The sequence below is a fragment of the Rutidosis leptorrhynchoides genome, chromosome 2 (genome assembly GCF_046630445.1).
Source record: "Rutidosis leptorrhynchoides isolate AG116_Rl617_1_P2 chromosome 2, CSIRO_AGI_Rlap_v1, whole genome shotgun sequence".
NCBI classification, from domain to species: Eukaryota; Viridiplantae; Streptophyta; class Magnoliopsida; order Asterales; family Asteraceae; genus Rutidosis; species Rutidosis leptorrhynchoides.
The window spans coordinates 508,377,267-508,391,332 of record NC_092334.1 but is presented as its reverse complement, the minus strand read 5'-3'; the positions used below and the strand labels follow the sequence as shown (position 1 = coordinate 508,391,332).

General features: G+C 33.7%; 1 protein-coding gene and 1 long non-coding RNA gene across 5 annotated transcripts; one reads left to right on the top strand and one right to left on the bottom strand.

Annotated features, from left to right (window-relative positions):
* Positions 1-5,770: 5,770 nt before the first annotated feature.
* LOC139892805 (AP-2 complex subunit sigma-like) lies at positions 5,771-9,073 on the bottom strand. 2 transcript variants are annotated; one of them, XM_071875931.1, is made up of 7 exons: positions 8,967-9,073; positions 8,730-8,828; positions 8,520-8,570; positions 7,481-7,654; positions 6,980-7,039; positions 6,137-6,218; positions 5,771-6,041 (listed from the first exon to the last, which is right to left on the bottom strand). In XM_071875931.1, exons 1-6 carry the CDS (start codon positions 8,967-8,969, stop codon positions 6,177-6,179), a joined length of 429 nt encoding a protein of 142 aa, XP_071732032.1. In that variant the 5' UTR covers positions 8,970-9,073; the 3' UTR covers positions 5,771-6,041; positions 6,137-6,176. The 2 variants fall into 2 exon arrangements, with proteins under 2 accessions (XP_071732032.1, XP_071732031.1); XM_071875930.1 differs by having other exon boundaries at positions 5,771-6,218.
* A 264-nt stretch (positions 9,074-9,337) lies between these two features.
* On the top strand, positions 9,338-13,297 carry LOC139892804 (uncharacterized). 3 transcript variants are annotated; one of them, XR_011774246.1, is made up of 5 exons: positions 9,338-9,544; positions 9,652-9,801; positions 11,056-11,223; positions 11,315-11,779; positions 12,663-13,297. It is a non-coding gene; the product is annotated as an uncharacterized lncRNA (long non-coding RNA). The 3 variants fall into 3 exon arrangements; XR_011774245.1 differs by having other exon boundaries at positions 9,338-9,801; positions 11,315-11,775; XR_011774244.1 differs by having other exon boundaries at positions 9,338-9,801.
* Positions 13,298-14,066: the final 769 nt, after the last annotated feature.

The window sequence follows — 14,066 nt, the reverse complement described above, 5'->3', positions numbered from 1 at the left end:
AAAAACTTAAGTTGGTATTTCTAAATTAGAACCAGTTTAGGTTAATTTAGTTATCGGTGATTACTATTTGTTATTCTAATCTTGTATAGCGGTGTTATAATATATAAATATATATATAAATGGATAGTCAATTATTGATACACAAAAGTATTATTATTGTATTATCTAAACTTGTGATATTTTTGCTATAAATAGCCATGAATGCAAGCATTAAACTGGCACCATTTTCTCACACTTACAAAGTGTTTCTTTCTTTCTCTCTATTATCATCTTTGTTCTTACACTTCATTATTAGCATTCTTAATCAAGAATCAAACCACTAAAGCTAGTTATAAGCCTACTGAATTATAACACGTTATCAGCACGATAATCTTAATACTAATTATGGTTGGCTCTGCCACCTAAATGATATATGGTCGGTTATACCACCTGAATAATATATGGTCGACACTGTCGCCTAATTATCATTTATGTTACTAACATTTATATTTCTATTATCTAACATTTATATGGTCGACACTGTCACCTAATTATCATTTATGTTATATAACATTTATTTATGATTGCTTACATATGGTCGACACTGTCGCTTACTTATCATTTATGTTATATTAAATTTATGTTTAATGTTTATATACTTATGAATATAAATTGACTCTAATTTATCATGTTGTTTGTTTTAATTTTTGATAATAGAAAATGTCGAATCTGAAAAAGCTTAAATTTACTCCTTTAGAATCAACGGAAAACAACTACATGCCATGGGTTATAAAAGTAAAAATGCATCTTAAATCAATGGGCATTCTTGAAACCATAAATGAAAACAACACTTGTTCTGAAAAAGAACAAGCAACGGCATGTTGCTTTATTCATCAACATATTGATGAATGCTTACAAAATAATTATGTGACTGTAGAAGATCCCCATATTTTATGGGAAGGTCTCAAAAGTAGATTCAATAATCAAAGAGAAATTTTACTTCCAGCTGCTATGGATCAATGGAGAACATTAAGGTTCCAAGACTTTAAGAAAGTAAATGAATACAGCTCAGCTCTGTATAATACAGTCTCACAACTTAAATTCTGTGGACATGAAATAAGTGATGCAGACATGTTGGAGAAAACTTTCTCCACAATGAATGCTGCCAACATCACAGTGCAAAGAAATTTGAGAATGCTAAAGTTCAACACATATCCTGAACTTAATTCATATCTCTTGGTTGCAGAGCAAAATGATGAGCTATTAATGAAAAATCAGCAATCCCGTCCTACTGGTACACTTGCAATCCCTGAAGCAAATACTGCAAATAATTATAACCAGTGACAAGGACGCGGGCAAGGTCGTGGTTATAATAACCATCGCCATCATCATGCCAAAAGCCATAACTATGGTAGAAACCATCCTTATGGTAATGGGAATGGGCGTGGACGTGGCCGTGGTCGTGGCCGTGGTGGTCAAAGAAATAATAATCCACGAAAATATAAATATCAACCACAAAACAAGCCCACTAAACAAGATGTTGAAGAAAATTCTTCTAAAAATTCTGAAGAATCTTGTTACAGATGTGGTAGAATGGGCCACTGGGCTAATACTTGCCGAACATCTAAACATCTTGTTAAGATGTATCAGGATTCGCTGAAAGGTAAAGAAAAGGAAGTAAATTTTGTGGATAATATTGATCCAACAGTCACTGAACAACCATCTGATTTATATGAAGATTTCTTGAATTAAATTAATATGTTTCTTTTATAAATAAAACGATTTAACCTTTGTCATCATGTTTTCTCAAATGTTTCAGTTCTATATGTTTTATCAAATGTTCCAGTTCTATATTTGATGTTTCAATTCTATGTATGTCAAATGTTTCAGTTTTATCTATTTGTGTGTAATAAACATTTTGTGTAACATTTATATACTTACTGTTTGTTTCTTATATATGAAGTTTAATATGAATTCTGCTGGAACACAACATCAATCAAGTAGTGGAGATCTCTGTATAGCAGATAGTGGTACTACACACACTATACTTAAATCTGAAAAATATTTCATTGATTTGAAACCAACGGAAGGAACTATACATACAATATCAGGTGCTGCTAACTTGATAGAAGGGATAGGAAAGGAAAAATTCATATTACCAAACGGTACAACATTTTTAATTAATAATGCCTTATTCTCTCCTAAGTCAAGCAGAAATTTATTGAGTTTTTCTGACATATACCTTAATGGATATGATTATCAGTCAGTAACGGCAGAAAATGAGAAATATTTAAGTATCACTAACAAGAATCACGTGATTGAAAAACTGCCAAGACTTAATTCTGGATTACATTATACACATATAAATGTACCAGAAGCACATATGGTGATTAAAGAAAAGTATATTGATCCTGGTGTATTTAATTTATGGCATAACAGATTGGGCCATCCAGGATCAACAATGATGAAAAGAATTATTGAATGTACACATGGACATCCACTGAAGGATAGAAAAATCCTTCATGATACAATGGTTCCATGTATATCTTGCTCTCTTGGAAAATTGATAACTAGACCCTCACCACTTAAGGTTGAGAAAGAATCACCAATGTTTCTTGAAAGAATTCAAGGTGATATTTGTGGACCAATTCATCCACCATGTGGACCATTTAGATATTTCATGGTCCTAATAGACGCATCTAGTAGATGGTCTCATGTTTGTCTGTTATCAAGCCGTAATGTGGCATTTGCAAAATTTCTTGCCGAAATTATTAAATTGAGAGCACATTTTCCTGATTACATCATTAAAAAGGTGAGACTTGATAATGCTGGTGAGTTTACATCTCAAGCATTTAATGACTATTGCATGTCTATAGGAATTGTTGTTGAACATTCTGTTGCTCATGTGCATACACAAAATGGTTTAGCCGAGTCACTGATTAAACGTTTACAGTTAATCGCTAGACCATTGATAATGAGAACAAAACTCCCTGTATCTATATGGGGTCATGCAATTTTACATGCTGCTGCATTGATTCGCATCAGACCAAGTGCAAGTCATAAATATCCCCCCTACAACTTGCTTTTGGTCAAGAGCCAAATATTTCCCACCTTAGAACATTTGGTTGTGCAGTATATGTTCCAATTGCGCCACTACAAAGTACAAAAATGGGTCCTCAAAGGAGGTTGGGAATATATGTTGGATATGAAACATCTTCAATCATAAGGTATATTGAACCTATGACAGGTGATGTTTTTACAGCACGTTTTGCTGATTGTCATTTTAATGAAACATTGTTTCCTAGATTAGGGGGAGAAATAAAAAATAAAGAAAATGATGTTTCATGGTGTGAACCTCAATTAAAGTATCTTGATCCTCGCACAAAAGAATGCGAGATAGAAGTTCAAAAGATAATGCATATACAGGAACTTGCAAATCAATTGCCTGATGCATTCACAGATACAAAAAGGGTGACTAAATCATATATACCAGCAGTTAATACTCCAGCTCGAGTTGAGATTCCAAATCGGAAAACTGATAATGTAGTCACTCAAGAATCTATGCCACGTCTGAAACGTGGGAGACCAGTTGGTTCCAAAGATAAAAATCCTCTAAAAAGAAAATCAGCTGATAATAAGGTAAAAGAAAGTGTTCAAGAAGAACCACAAATCAGTACTCCTACTGCAGAGGAGATTGATGATGTCAATATAGAAATTGCAATCAATTATGCACATTCAAAAATATTATGGAACCGAAATGAAATGAAAAATCTTGATGAGAAATTTTCATTTAATGTTGCATATGACATCATGAATAACGATGATGATCCAGAACCAACATCTATGGTTGAATGTCAAAATAGACATGATTGGGCTCAATGGAAAGAAGCAATACGAGCTGAATTAGAATCACTCAATAAAAGAAAAGTTTTCGGATCCATCATTCTCACTCCTAAAGATGTGAAACCTATAGGATACAGATGGATTTTTGTCCGAAAAAGAAATGAGAAAAATGAAGTTACAAGGTATAAAGCTAGACTTGTAGCTCAAGGTTTTTTTCAAAGACCGTGAATTGATTATGAAGAAACTTATTCCCCTGTTATGGATGCAATTACTTTTAGATACTTAATCAGCCTGGCAGTTTCTAAAAATTTAGAAATGCATCTCATGGATGTTGTGACTGCTTATCTATATGGATCACTTGATAGTGATATATATATATGAAGATACCTGAAGGATTTAAGGTACCAGAAGCATCAAATGCAAAACCCAAAGAAATGTATTCGATTAAATTACAAAGATCTTTATATGGGTTAAAACAATCGGGACGTATGTGGTATAACCGATTAAGTGATTACTTGATAAGCAAAGGGTATACAAATAACCTTACTTGTCCTTGTGTTTTCATTAAGAAAACAACATCCGGATATGTGATCATAGCTGTTTATGTTGATGATCTTAACATCATAGGTACAAATAAAGAGATCCATGAAGCCATTCAACTTCTAAAGAAAGAATTTGAAATGAAAGATCTCGGAAAAACCAAGTATTGCCTTGGTTTACAAATTGAGCATATGCCTAATGGTTTACTTGTACATCAAACAACATATACTGAAAAGATTCTGAAACGTTTCAATATGGACAAGGCAAAACCATTAAGTACTCCTATGGTTGTTAGATCACTCAATGTTGAAACTGATCCATTTCGTCCATGTGAAGATCATGAAGATATTCTTGGATCAGAAGTACCATATCTTAGTGCAATTGGAGCTCTTATGTATCTTACAAATTGTATAAGACCTGACATTTCTTTTGCAGTTAATTTGTTGGCAAGGTTCAGCTCTGCTCCTATTTGTTGGCAAGGTTCAGCTCTGCTCCTACCAAAAGACACTGGAATGGGATCAAACACATATTTCGATACCTTCGAGGAACTACTGATTTAGGATTATTTTATTCTAACGAATCAAAACAAGATTTGGTTGGTTATGCTGATGCAGGTTATTTATCTGATCCACATAAAGCTAAATCTCAAACTGGATATGTATTCCTAAATGGAGGTACTGCAATATCATGGCGTTCTCAAAAACAAACACTTGTTGCTACATCATCAAATCATGCCTAAGTGATTGCATTACATAAAGCTACTCGGGAATGTTTTTGGTTGAGATCAATGACACAAATCATTACTGATTCTTGTGGACTAGAACGCGATAAAAGTCCAACAATTATCTATGAAGATAATGCAGCTTGCATAGCACAGATGAAAGAAGGGTATATCAAAAGTGACCGAACCAAACACATACCTCCTAGATTCTTCTCATACACTCAAAATCTCATTAAGGACAACGAGATTGAAATGAGATATGTTCAATCCAGCAAAAACTCTGCTGATCTTTTCACGAAAGCACTTCCAACTGCTATTTTCAGAACACACGTTCATAACATTGGTATGAGACATGTTCAAAAGATGTAACAACTGAAGCGATGTCTACTTGAGGGGGAGTCAACTCCATGCTGCACTCTTTTTCCCTTAGCTAAAGTTTTTTTCCCACTGGTTTTCTTTAACAAGGTTTTTAACGAGGCAGTAACTTACAGTTGATCTTCAACAAACAAAATTGCTATCCAAGGGGGAGTGTTATAATATATAAATATATATATAAATGGATAGTCAATTATTGATACACAAAAGTAATATTATTGTATTACCTAAACTTGTGATATTTTTGCTATAAATAGCCATGAATGCAAGCATTAAACTGACACCATTTTCTCACACTTACAAAGTGTTTCTTTCTTTCTCTCCATTATCATCTTTGTTCTTACACTTCATTATTAGCATTCTTAATCAAGAATCAAACCACTAAAGGTAGTTATAAGCCTACTGAATTATAACAAGCGGTACTTTTTCAACACTTTTCAAACACACAATGAAGAGCCTAACAACCAACCACCATCAATATAGGATCCACTATATAGCTTCACCCATTGATGCATTCTTCTAGCTCTGGGATTATGAAAACCCATTTTCCGAAACGTCTATTCAATTTGACACTGGAATGACCCTACATGAATGAGAAATAAGAAACCCAAACAAGATTAAAACACAAATACACGTTTAATCTCCAAGGTCCAAACCAATCGAACAAAGAAACTCCACTTTATGAACACATGCCACCCGATGAAGAAGAAATCATACTTCACTCCTGTTTTTCCAGCTCCCCCATCCTCTCTATGATTGCCTGTACAAGAAATATGACACGTTCATAGGCCAAATACAAATACGGCATGCCCCAAAACAAAGTGCGTGCGTGCGTGCTTGCGTCGGAGGATAATGGGGTTAACTAGAGGTGGCTATTTTATGAATAAGCTGATCATTTAATTTTTAGTTAATTATTATCTCAACTCAAGTGAGTTAAGTTAAAGAAATTAGGTAAAGGAAACATATAAAACGGGAAAAATTATAATGTATAAAAGTATTCTAAAACATATTATTCACGAAATTATAACATGACTTGTGAATTGTGATTCTTTTTTTTTCCAAAAATGAATCAATTAGAAAATCACACAATTTTCATAAGCAAATCTAACCAGTTACAACTTGTTAAAAATCTAAAAGGTTTAGGCAAAATGAGTTTAACTCAACCTGAACCAATTTCAACCATACCAAAAGTTACCGATTTAACCTACCTAATCTACAACCGACCCGACGCGCTCATCATGACACCCCTATGTATAAAAGGTTAGAAACTATATCAAGACTTGTAAAAGGTTGGATACTGTTTCAAGACGTGTACTTGCAAAGTGCTAAATAACATATTGACCAAAGATATGGCTGTCGAAATGTAGATAAAAGTTTAAGCTTTAAATAGGCACTATCACATGACCTTAATAATCAAAGAGTATGAAATAATGGCAAAATGGATGTCGAAATTAGCACTTAGCATTTGCCGTATATACACAATTTAAAAAATAATAATAATAAATAAAAAACGAGTCATACCCGCTTGCTTGTTTCTTGGAGTTCTCCAGCTAGAATGAACTCGTCTAGTATCAGATATACCTTTTAACAAATAAAAGACAATAGAGTATCAAATATAAAGGCACAAGAAGTGAGCAACATTTCTAAAAGTAAAATTTGGGAATACAAAAACAAAAACATGAATAGCTAAAGCATGTTTATGTTAGAGAAATAGTTTTTTCCCAATAAGAAAATTATACGCAGAGAAGTCAAAACATGCAACAATGAAAGAGAGATCTAACTTAAAAGTATGCAACTTCTGATTTAAAAAATATCCAACAAGTCTTTTAACGGACACTCAAATTCAAATGATTAATTCGAGTATTTTCTGACACGATAAACAAACAGAGAAAACTTATGGGCCACGATCAAGTCATAGATATTTTGTAAACTTTAAGGAAACCTTCCAACTTTTAAGACAACCAAAATAGAAAATGTTGCATTTTGCACCCCCAAAAAGGTGAAATCAAGAACTTTGAGTACCTTATGAAAGTTGAAGACCAAATCTAGCTCACACACATTACTGAAGAAGTGATCCAGTATTTCTACAAATAAGTGGATGCACTCCAAATAAGCTAGCTCGTTATCTGTTATATCAACACAAAGTGAAAAGAACAGTCCAGCGTATCGTCTATAGATAACTTTGTGTGTACGAAACTGCAAGAGAATTCACCACAAATAGATTAGTCTAGATTACATCATACAAATATACAAATAAACTGTAAAAAAAACTGAAATTGCAGTTATGAGAAATTTACAAGCTTGATGAAAATTAAGGTGTAATAAACAAACTCCACGTTTTACTTTATGCATGAAACGTGTTTCCTTTCTGTAAAAGAAAACATTCATAAGAACGTTACACCTTCAGTCCTTCACTAAAGGAAACACATCAACTTTGGATCCTTTACATGAACAAATCAACATCGTACCTAAAATATCTTTCTCCAAGTTCCACAAACACGTTATCAGTAATAAATTATAAGTTTGTGAATTGAAATAATGCAGGCATTACCATGATGAAGCGTTGGAATATCTTAACATTATTGATCCAAAACTAACCACACAAATCCCATATATAATATATCAATAACATAGTTTACGCATATGAATTCATCATAATGTACAACAATATTACGTTATATACATAAAAAATCACTAATTGCACATAATCAGTTATATCCTAAAACTATTTAATTACCACTGGTACACTAGAACACACACACCTTCCCTACAAGTTCTACTTCACTAGCACAAGGATACTTAGCAATCATCTCAATTTTAATCAAACAACATTCTTAGCATGAAGCAACCTCTGAATGTGAAAACGAAAAGTAACGAAAAATACATATCAACATCAATTTTCCACAAGTAACATACTTCCTAAACAATTTTCCACCATTTCAGCAATAAAATATGTCACATTTAGTAAATCAGATATCCTAAATTAGTATATAGCTTGTAATCAATACAGTAATAAATATATATAAACTTTAAAATTAAAAAAGAAGGATGATTAATCTACCTCAACGAAATTAGTGAATTTCGGATCTCTATTTACAACCAATCGATGAACCTATACACATAAAATAAGTATATATGTTAGAAATATTATAAATATAAGTATAATTATGATTATAATATAAATAATAAATAAATAAATATATCGTATATAAAAATAAAAATATAAATATAAATATAAAATAAAATAAGAACCTAAAAGTTATACTCGTACCTCATATTCAACTTTATGTTTTTCAGATTCTTCAAGAGGGATGTAATATTTAGCGAGACGAGTTTTGCCTTGCCTGTTTTGAAGAAGTATGAAACGGATCTGTTTCAATTATTTCAATTAATTTAATATTTCATAATTAGTTGTAAGAAACAGAGATTTAGAAAGTGAAATCAACTAATTGTAAGTTCATAACATATTGGAATTATTAAGGATAAAATGAAAACGAATAAACAGTACCATTATCGCGTGAATGTGGATTACTGCAAACAGGTGGACTGAATGAACAAGGTTTTGGGTTGGAAACTGTTTTATTTCACACAACTATGCTGAATTCGCATTGAACCAAAGAAAATTGTTTTTCCTAAAATGTTTTCGTAGTTTTTTTGGTAGGAAAAAAATGAGATGGTAAAAGGAAAAAAAATGTATTTTCTAGTTCTAGTTATAGTTCTAGTTCCAGTTCTAGTTATTATTATTATATTACCTTTTACCTTTACATATTAAAAGCCACACGGAAATTGGTTGTTTTATTCTCAAACACAGCTAAAACGACATTCCATCTTTCTATAAAAAATAGACCTCGCAGTAAAAAAAAAAAAAAACCTCCAAACCGCCATCGCCACCAACCACCTACCATCGCCACCACCAGCACCGCCAGCGCCACCATCGCCGCCATCACCAGCGCCTGCGGCCTCGAATTTTGTGGTTTTTCCTTTCTGCGACAATCATCCACCCTTAGGGTTTCAGATTTTGTGGCTTTTTATTCTCTTAGCGATTGTCTTTGAACCCTAGGGTTTCTAATTTCTAATTATATGGAGGTAACCCAATTTCATGACAGTAACTTGCATAATCAATTCTTCATGTTTTTGTTGGTATCTAGCATGTTAAAGATAGTTGCAACAACCATTAATTTTGCTGCATGTAGCCCTCTTCGCCGCAAGCGCTGTCTCCGTCAAGGTTTTTATCGTCATCGTCCTTGCCGTCAGATAGACCATCGATTGAGTTGATATCGGCGCTGGTGTCACTAAATTCCACTATCTTCAATTTCCTTATTGTATATGTTGATTTTTAATCTGTAAGTATTTACTTCTGTGTTATTACTATTAACTTACTGGCTTGTAGCAAATGGATTTGAGCTGTTCATAGTCTTCGATGTTTAACAATTTCGTAATTAATTAGAGGGTTGTTATTTTTATAAAGTTAATTAAGGTTTTCAATGGTATAATTATGAAATTAATTATTTTGAGGATTGATGGAGTATTTGATCAGATTAATTGAATGAAAATGATAATTAAGGTTAATTGTAACATGTAAAGTATGTATATTAGTTGATTATATCAGACATAATGTGTTGTTTGTGAATGATTGAAACTGAGAGTAGAGTGGTTATGTAGTTTTGATGAAAATATCTATATTTTATATATTTATAATTGATTATGGTGGTTATTATATGTTGTTTAACTATATATAATAGCTTCGTCTTTCAGTTGTCATGTAAGTAGGTGTTTACCGTAGGCCGTTGTCTGATTTTGCCGTTCAACGTGAATCTGAAGGTTTGTATTTGCAATTTAGATATTTTAGTGCAATGGTTGTTGTTGAAATGTGTTTGGCTTTTGGTTTTGGCATCTTTCTCATATGACTATTGCTTCCGGTTTTAGTTGACCATTTGTTTATTTGGTGTCTGTTTGTATAGTATTTGTATATCGCTCTAATGCAAAATTAGGTGTCGTAGACATATGTTTCAAGTGTGTTATTAGGTCATAGCAGGTGTTTTGGTTTTCAATGTTGAAGACAGAATCTTTGTAGTTGCCTATTTTTAATTACATGGTTGTATATGCACATTTATTACTTATGGTTAGTCTCATTTAACAAAACAAATTGTACATGAAAATCTTTTTTTTAATTTAGAAGGTGAAAATTATATTTTTGTCTGATTACATGATGAATTCAGATTGCATCACCAGCATCAAAATGAAGGTTGTCATAAGGTGACTTACCATTAAACATTTCCCATCTTATAGTTACTTTACCATTTTGTGGCTATTATAATTAGTTATTTATGATGTTGTTGTTAACGAAAGTGGGCGATGGCGAATGTATTTGTTATGTATTTGTAGGAATATTTGCACATGGTACATTGTTTCTTTATTAGTACAGTATAAGTTGTGTTTACTTTTGTGATGTTCTTAGTATGTTGTGTTATGTTTGCGGTGTGCGCATCATACGATTTTGTTGTTTCCAGTTGATGTTTTGATATTTGTTGTTATTTCCAATCCGAGTTATACTTAATAATTGGTCAATACTATTTAATAACATGATGTGTGTGCAGCAACAAGGCATGCTTTGCAACACGAAGTGTACTGAATTTGGGGCTCCATCGTCTTCCATGGAACACCCATTTAGAAATCTCTGTATTTCAACACCTTTAAGTCCTCTGAGAGAATCTCCTATGGTGTTTGGGGGTTTTCGTCTGGCGATGATACATTAACGACAACTGGTGAGTTTTCTATTTGTTTCGTTTTGGTTTCATAAAATTACTTGGTTCGTTTATTTGGAGTTTATGTAAGATCCTGAATTTTGTGCATCAGGAAAATGTTCCTGGAAGTGTCAGTAAATGTGTGCAGCAGAAAGTGCCAATAAAAGTGAACGAATTGCATTTTCAGAATTTACATCAGAATCAGACTTAGACAATTTCAGTCCCTGAACGAAGCTGCTGTTTCTGTTTTACACTATGAGGCACGCCGCGCCTCTATGGAGTCGCGCCTCTATGGGGCCGCGCAGCGGCTCCTACCTTGTGGAGATTCCATGTTTTTATTTTAAATGAAGGGTATTTGTGTCATTTCACTTGGGGATGAATTTGTGGCAATAATATCATATTTGGATCCAGTTTTGGATCATTTTCACATCCACACAACTCTCTCATCTCATCTCAGAGAGAGAGGGAGAAATCTAGAGAGAGATTTAGAGATTTGGAGAAGAAGAAGAGTGGATCGGGTCAAGTCGCGAGTGTTAAAGTTGTTCATCTCGTTCTTGGCTACGTTTTGGTAACGTTAGTAAGTTTTAACTTCAAGTTTAATTGTTTAAGATTCTAGTTCATGTTTGGGGTTTGAGCTAGTTAGGGTTATAAACCCCATTTCTCTTGAAATTGGGGGTTTTGTTGTATGTAATGTGTATTTAAACCCGATTATTGTGGGTTTAGGGTTTGATGACGAATTTGGAAGTATTTGTCATGGTTTGGGTGTTAAATCACTAGGTTGTAAGTTGTTAGTGATTTTGGTGTTCTTAAGAACAAGTTTTGGTCAAAATAGGTGTTGACTTTGATTTAGTGTTAAACTAAGATTTGAGTCAAGTTTTGGTGAATCAAGTATGTAAATACTTGATTTAGGTTTTAATTGGTGTTTTGGAAATATAATCACTAGTCGTTAGTGATTTTGGGCATTTTTGGGGACTTATGTCAAAATGGGTTGACTTTGATTGGGTCGAATTTTGTAATGACACTAATTTTGGATTAAATGGATGTTAAATACTTTTGTTAAGTGTTAAATGGCGTTTTTGAATGGAAGTGATCGTGGGAAGAGATTTTGGGTTAAAATGACATTTTAACAAAAGTCAAAGGTGGTCAAAAACAATATGGGTCAATATTGCACGTGTTATGGTTTTGGTGTACATGGCGTTGAAATGATCACTACCTTAGTAGTAATCTAGTGTTGGGACCTAGGTTGGTCTAATTGGTGTCGAGTATAATTTGGGTCAAATTGTACTTTGTTGAGTGGGTTTGAATTATCACCCGAAGTGGTAATTGGTTTGTATCCATTAGGTGTTAAATGGGCGGGTTTTGGCGAGCAAGGTGTGATCTCTCAGCTAAGGAATGTTTGTGTCGGGTTCTCTTTTAGAGAATGACTATTTATGTGCATATTGTACCTATGTGTGATATAGGTGGTTACTTGCTCGGATTTGAGGACGGAGATCGTGTTGTACATGACTTGTGCGGGCATTCCAAGGTGAGTGGAATAATTATACGTGTATGTATATAATTTATTTTCTTGTGTGTGTGGATGGAATGTGGGTTTAAAGTTCGGGCGATCAATACCACATTTTACTTTTCATGTAATAAGGGTTTAAAGTTCGGGAGTTCGATACCTTATTATCATGAGTGATGTGTGGGATACGGGTTTTAAGTTCGAGCGTTTGATACCTTATCATCATGTGTGTGTGGCGTGAATGTGGGTTTTAAGTTCGGGCGATCGATACCACATTGAGCGTAGCGGGTGGTCATAAGTTCGGGCGATCGATACCACTCAAGGGGCTAGCGATGCATATTAGCGGCGTCTGTGTGTGCTAACGGTTCATTCGTGAGAATCGTTCTCTTTGCATTTTGGTTAACCATGGTTGTGTGAGTTTCGTTTTAGCATATTAAATTGTGAACTATATGCTATTGGCGATGCTAGCTTATTGTGAATTGCAGATATTTAGTTTATGCATTGTAATTGCATGGTTGTTGAATTGCTAGCTCGTATGCGATATTTGTGTAAGTGTTTGCAAGTAAGTAGATTATATATGTATAACAACCCGTCCTAATCCACCTGGACGAAGTCTTCAACAGATGGTCTCATTGTGAGGTTCTGACCTCTATATGCCATGAAGGACTCCATGTAATATCTTTAAAATGAGCAAATGCACAGTGGAAGATTTCTTTCAGATCTGAGAATAAACATGTTTTAAAAGTGTCAACCAAAAGGTTGGTGAGTTCATAGGTTTATCATAAACAATAAAATTCATCATTTTGATAGACCACAAGATTTAAATGTGCATGGTACAAATGGGCCCGAATCCTATACCCACCTGTAATGTACATGCAAATTCTTTTAAATACAGTATACCTTTCTCGTGTACGAAACCATTTTTCATAAATCTTAGTAACCGTACACATATCTCGTGTACAAAATATCATACACATAACTTGTGTATAAAAATCATTCTCTCGATACATAACATTCACTTTGCTTTCATTTCTTGGCTTGGTAACCGACCTTAACATATAATGCGCATCAATAATATCCCCAAAATAAACAGAGCTTTCAGTCTGTAATAAACATATAAACTTCGAAGTACTAAACACCACGCCCACTAGCTCTTCCGTCTAGTGAACATTCTAGGTGGGGGTGTTAAACCCGGTACCTACCTTTATGATTCGCGTGAATTAGGGGCCATACCCGTTTCCTAATTCTTAGGTTACCAAGCTATAATAATCAAGGACGATGCTCTTTTCTTCAACTCTTTCTCGAACGTACAAGTAATTAGTGTCGAGATACAAACCAGCTCCACTAGAACTAGTGCTAT

Coding starts and splice junctions, on each gene's coding strand:
- LOC139892805 (XM_071875930.1), bottom strand. Junction 7,655..8,519: donor AATTCACTAATTTCGTTGAG/GTAGATTAATCA, acceptor ATTCTCTTGCAG/TTTCGTACACACAAAGTTAT. Junction 6,219..6,979: donor TCCAAGAAACAAGCAAGCGG/GTATGACTCGTT, acceptor TTTCTTGTACAG/GCAATCATAGAGAGGATGGG.